This window comes from Astatotilapia calliptera, unplaced genomic scaffold (assembly GCF_900246225.1).
Source record: "Astatotilapia calliptera unplaced genomic scaffold, fAstCal1.2 U_scaffold_1, whole genome shotgun sequence".
In the NCBI taxonomy this organism is placed as follows: domain Eukaryota; kingdom Metazoa; phylum Chordata; class Actinopteri; order Cichliformes; family Cichlidae; genus Astatotilapia; species Astatotilapia calliptera.
Genome location: NW_020535618.1, coordinates 934003 through 940490, shown reverse-complemented (window position 1 = coordinate 940490; position 6488 = coordinate 934003). Strand labels below are relative to the sequence as shown.

The 6488-nt window shown below is 44.0% G+C and overlaps 1 protein-coding gene across 1 annotated transcript; it reads right to left on the bottom strand.

The window, feature by feature from the left end:
- Positions 1-869: 869 nt before the first annotated feature.
- LOC113017286 (uncharacterized) lies at positions 870-1712 on the bottom strand. Its single transcript, XM_026160458.1, has one exon. The coding sequence runs from the start codon at positions 1695-1697 to the stop codon at positions 870-872; it is 828 nt and encodes a 275-aa protein (XP_026016243.1). The 5' UTR covers positions 1698-1712.
- Positions 1713-6488: the final 4776 nt, after the last annotated feature.

Sequence of the window (6488 nt, the reverse complement as noted above, 5' to 3'; positions counted from 1 at the left end):
AAAAAGTCTAAATATATGAATGTATCTATGTTAAGACTAAGTGCACTCTCTGTAACCTTTGAACTGCATACATTTACACACTAAAGGTGACTCACCATGTTCAGCTCTGGCTACATATGAGGCTACGTGGGCAGAGCAAACACACACTTTTACAGAGTGGGTCCCAAGTAGGTGTGGCTACACAGAGCTGACAGCAGTTTTGCTCTTTGAGATCCCTGCATAGGTTTCTTCCTACCATGTGGGGAGTGATCTAAAAAGTTTGAGAACCACTGGTCTAACCACATCACTGTTGATATGGAAGAGCAGTGGTGATTGTTAGGTTGAAATTGTGACCCTTTGTGATCAGCAGGAAGTCACACAGAAACACCCACATGCGCACACACACACACACACTTAGTTTTATGACGCTCCGTAGGGCGGGGGGTTACAATGGGTGTTTGTGTAAACTATGTGTCAGAGAAGAAAAGGTTGCAGGTTCTTTGGAGTGGTCTGAGACCGAGGGCAGAGGGGCTGCTCTGAGAGCCTCCCCTTGCTAGCATATAAAAGCCGGTTAAGTTGTTGTCTTGCTTTGTTCACGGGAATAAGTCTGAACTAGCGGGCCTGCTGAAGCGCAGACCCAACAATGATGATGAGCATTTGCTTGTTGTTCTGGGCTCTGCTCAGGTCCAACAACAAATAAACTGGTTCTTTGAACTTTCATGTTATTCTGTGCATCCGACCTGTTTTCTGGAGTTAGAGGAGTGGGGCAGGTTCACAGCTCGTTATGTCCAGGTTAACAGTCCTCACAGCGATAGAAAGACCAGCGTACATGTTCAGTTAATAATAATAACACCAATAATATGAAGATGAATATGAATATCTTCTTCTTCCTAGTGGTTTATATCCCGCGACGCAGGGTCCGCTATCTTGCATGTCTTCCTCCACTTCTTCCTATCAAGGGCGTCTTCTGGTGTAACATTCACAGCATTCATATCATCCTTGATTCGGTCCATCCAGCGCTTTTTTGGTCTTCCTTTTGGCCCGTTTCCAACCAAATCCAATTGCTGTGCTGTCTTTGCGATGGAATTTTTATCGCTACGGACAACATGGCCGTACCATCGGAGCCTCGCCTCTCGCATCTTGTCTGTGATCGGTGTCACTCCCCATTGTTTCCTGACATCTTCATTCCTCGCTCGGTCAAGTCGTGTGAGACCCAGAGGCCACCTCAGCATCTTCATCTCCATGGTGTGAAGAGCTTGTTCGTGTTTGGTCATCGCTGGCCAGCACTCTGACCCGTAGAGTGCCACTGGGCGCACAATCGACTTATAGACTTTCGCCTTAAGATAGATTGGCATTCTCTTGTCACATAAGACTCCACTCACCTGATGCCACTTCCTCCACGCTGTGTTGACACGGAGTCTGGCGTCTGGTAGAGTTTCGCAGTCCAAGGTGACAAGGGACCCGAGGTACTTGAATTGCGCAACTTTAGTCAGCGGCTCGCCGTCGATAGTGATGGTACTGTTGGTCTGGGGGCCGCATTCAAGGTACTCAGTCTTCTTGATGTTCAGGCGCATGCCGTTTTTGGAGAGCCGGTCTTTCCATGCTTGTGTTTGGGTTTGCAGGGCTAGGCAGTTTTCTGTTTCTGATAGGCACACATCATCTGCATACAGGAGGCTCCATGGACGTGGTGATTTTAGATCAGCCGTTGCGGTGTCCATACAGAGAGTTAACAGCAGGGGCAAGAGGGCTTAGCCAACGGTAATCGGGAAGGCTGGTGATGTTCCCGCTGAACATCGGACCTCGCTTGTGACATTACAGTAGAGCAGCTGAGTCCATTTCACATAAGCTTCCGGGGCACCATGACTTCGTAATGATCGCCAAATCAGCTTGTGGGGGACCCTATTGAATGCCTTTTGAGATAGCCTTTATTTGTCAGTTGCAGGTCTTTTGCCCACAACCGAGATGACAGACCTTGCCGACCGTACATACAATACACAAACATCACATTGGGGAGACAGGTCAGGCTAGGTAGCGAAGAAAAAAACATCGAAATGTGTAACACAAAAGGATAATACAGGAATGCACAGATATCAACACACCATAGCACAATAAACACAGACAAGCAACATGGGAAAGTGTTCCAGTGTGTACATCTGATCTGGGACCGCTGCAATCTTCGACTGCGCCTCCAGCTGACCCGATGTCCACATCAGAGGGGAGGTAAGCGTTGGAGGTGGCGTTGGATCCGGGGTAGGGAGGGTGATGCGTCAGTGAGTGCTTATCAGTATCAGTATATGTATGTGTGTGCATGTCCATAATTCAGCTGAGACAGTGTCCTTCGCCCTGCCAGGCTAAGTAAACAGTCTTCCAGCAAACCCAGGTGGCCTTGCATGGAATGGGAAGGAACAGACTCAACACAGTCGTTATCAGGGAGTTTTTGTTCGGCTCCAGCCTTGAGCCCACAGCTGGCTCCAAAGGGGTAGCCGGATTATGATGATATTTTTTCTTTTAAAAGGGAGTTTTTCCTTCCCACTGTCGCCAAAGTGCTTGCTCATAGGAGGTCATTTGATTGTTGGGTTTTTCTCTGTATGTATTACTGTAAGGTCTACCTTACAATATAAAGCACTTTGAGCCGACTGTTATTGTGATTTGGCGCTACATAAATAAAATTGAATTGAATTGAATTGAATTGGGGTTGAGAGGTACCGGCTAGATATAGTCGGGCTCACCTCAATGCATGGCTTGGGCTCTGGAACCAGCCTCCTGGAGAGGGGCTGGACTCTGTCTCAGTCTGGAGTTGCCCCTGATGAGAGGCGGTGGGGCTGGGGTGGGTCATACGTTTTGAACACTGGGGCAAATAAAGGGGCTGAGCTGTCAATTGATCACCACCTGGTGGTGATTTGCATCAGGTGGTGGGGGGAGAGGATGCTGGACAGACCTGGTGCGCCTAAACGTACAGTGAGGGTGTGCTGGGAATGCCTAGCAGAGGCCTCGGTCCGCGAGATCTTCTACTCACACTTCCGGCAGAGCTTCAACAGCATTTCGAGGGAGACTGGGGACACTGAGTCCGAATGGACTATGTTCAGCACCTCCATTGCCGAAGCTCCTGCACTGAGCTGCGGCCGCAAGGTAATTGGTGCCTGTTGTGGTGGTAGGCACCAAGCTGAAGAAGGAGTCCTACCAGGCTTGGTTAGTCTGTGGGACTCCGGAGGCAGCTGATAGGTACCGACAGGCCAAGCGGAATGCGGCACGGGCGGTGCCTGAAGTAAAAACTCTGGTGTTGGAGGAGTTCGGAGAGGCCATGGAAAAAGACTTTCGGACTGCATTGAAGAGATTCTGGCAAACTGTCAGGCGACTCAGGAGGGGAAAGTGGTGTTCTACCTGCACTGTGTATAGTGCGGGTGGAGTGCTGCTGACTTCGACTGAGAAAATTATTGGGCGGTGGAAGGAATACTTCGAGGACCTCCTCAATCCCACTGGCACGTCTTCCGTGGCGGAAGCAGAGTCTGACGAAGGAAGTGACCCCGCCAATCTCTGGGGGCGAGGTCACTGAGGCAGTTAAACAACTCCATGGTGGCAGAGCCCCTGGGGTGGACAAGGTCCGCCTCAAGTTCCTGAAGGCTCTGGATGTTGTCGGGCTGTCTTGGTTGACACGCCTCTACAATGTTGCGTGGAGATCAGGGGCAGTACCCCTGAACTGGCTGACCGGGGTGGTGGTCCCCATCTTTAAGAAAGGGGACTGGGGGACTCAGCACAGGATATATTAAGGGAAATCAAAAACATTAGGAATGAAATTAACAATCTAGCCACACAAGAAATCAAGAAAGATTTAATGTTTTTGAAACAGAGACACTATGAAAGTGGCATTAAATCTACCAAAATATTGGCGTGGAAATTGGAAAAAAAAGACAGCAGAAAATACAATTTATAAAATTAGGCACCCAAGTACAAAAGTGATAAAAAATAAATTAAATGAAATACAGGAAGCCTTTGAAAGATTCTATAAAACCCTATACTCTGAAGCCCCTGGCGGGACTGAAGCTCAGATTGATAGCTTCCTGAACCCTCTAGACTTACCCACTTTAGATGAAGAACAAAATCAAACAATGATAATGAACATAACTGAAGAAGAATTAAAAGCTGCAATTAAATTAAGTAAATCACCAGGACCAGATGGTTACACGGCAGAGTGGTATAAAGAATTTAAAAAGGAACTGATACCTGTTTTATTGCCTACATTGAATTGGGTCTTGAAAAAGGCACAAATGCCCCCCAGCTGGAAGGAGGCAATTATCTCAGTTATACCAAAAGAAGGCAAAGATAAAATGGAATGTGGATCTTTCAAGCCAATCTCCGTTCTTAATGTGGACTATAAACTTTTCACATCTATCATGGCCAAACGGCTAGAAGAGTTCCTACCAACATTGATATGTAACGACCAAACTGGTTTCATACATCAACGCCAAACACAGGACAATATACGAAAGACACTACATATTATGGACCATATACAAAAACATAAAATCAAAGCAATTGTGATGAGTGTAGACGCTGAAAAAGCCTTTGATTCCGTCAACTGGAAGTTCCTTTACAGGGTATTATATAAATTTGGCTTTCATGATACGATTATTAAAACTATACAAGCACTATACGATAATCCTACAGCCAGGATTAAAATTAATGGATGCCTATCTAACAGTTTTACCCTAAAAAGGGGCACTAGACAGGGCTGTGCATGGTCACCGTTACTTTTCGCATTATACTTGGAACCACTAGCTCAATTCATTAGGCAAAACGAAGACATTAAGGGAATTTCTATCAAAGGGATGCAATATAAACTGGCTTGCTATGCGGATGACATTTTGGTCTACCTTGGACACCCAACATATTCTTTACCCAAACTGATGCAATCATTTGAACAATACGGCCAATTATCAGGCTATAAAATTAATATAGGTAAAACCCAGCTACTCTCATATAATTATAGCCCACCAGAAGAAATAAAATGTAGTTATCTCCTGGTATGGCAAACGGAGTCTTTTAAATATTTAGGCATAAATTTACCGAAAGATCTTACAAAATTATTTGAACAGAATTACCTACCCTTATACAAAAAAATAAAGGAAGATATAGTAAGATGGAACTTAATTCCTTTCTTTAGCTTTAATTCAAGAATTGATTCTATTAAAATGAATGTATTGCCAAGATTTTTGTATCTATTTCAAACCCTACCAATAGAGATTAACCAAAGTCAATTTAATGAGTGGGACAAAATGTTATCTAGATATATATGGCAAGGTAAAAGACCAAGGGTTCGCCTCAAAACTCTACAGCTGGCTAAGCAAAAGGGAGGATGGGGCCTCCCTGACCTCAGATACTACTATTTTGCAGCGCAGATGAGAGCAATAATATGCTGGTGTAACCCATCATACACTGCCCAATGGAAAATCATTGAGGAACAAAAGCTGTCTATTCCTATTCAGGCAACTCTAGCTGACAATAATTTACAAACCTATATAAAAAACATTGATAACCTGTGGGTGAAAAGGAAACATGGAAAACTATTATAAAGGAATATAAACTCGAGACCAATATTATAGTTCTTAAATGGTGTGCTTACGACTCAGAGTTCAAGCCTAATGAATTGGATTCTAGATTCAAGGACTGGACAGGTAAGGGCATAACAGCCCTGTGTAGTATAATGAAAGATGGAAAATTGTTCAGCTTTGACACGCTTAGAAAGACATTTTCATTAGAAAAACAAGACTTCTATCGATATTTGCAGTTAAGGCACTATGCTGACATGAAGATGAGAAATGTAACAATGACAAACACACGCTTGATGGAATTGTTTATAAAAAGCTATAACTCAGAAACTATTGATAGAATTGTATCATGTCTGTATAAGGGTCTAATGGATTTGAAACCACATTCGACTTCATATATTAGAACAAAATGGGAGAAGGAAGGAGGGATAAAATTATTAGAGGAAGAATGGACGGCAATATGGAGGTATCAGTGGATGTGTACCAGCTCACAAAAGTGGAGGGAATTCGGCTGGAAGTGCCTAATTAGATACTTTATAACACCTTCTCAGAAGTCTCATTATGATGATGATTCCCCTGCTTGTTGGAGGAACTGTGGAAATCAAAGTGCAAATCACTACCACATTTTCTGGGACTGCTCTATCTTGAGGGATTATTGGAGAAAAATACATAATGCCTTACAGGATATCTTTAAATGTGAAATACCCCTCGAGAGTAAGACTATGTTCTTTGGATATATACCTCAGGAATGGCCTAAATATGATAAACATTTAGTAAATATTCTACTGGTGGCCTGTAAAAAGAGTATCACCAGAAAATGGTTATCCCCGGAGAGCCCAAACATAAGTACATGGATGGAAATCACAATGGAAATCTATAACATGGAAAAGATAACAGCTTCTGTTAACCACAAGCTGGAGAAATTTACATCATACTGGGAAAACTGGGTCAAATATATCACAC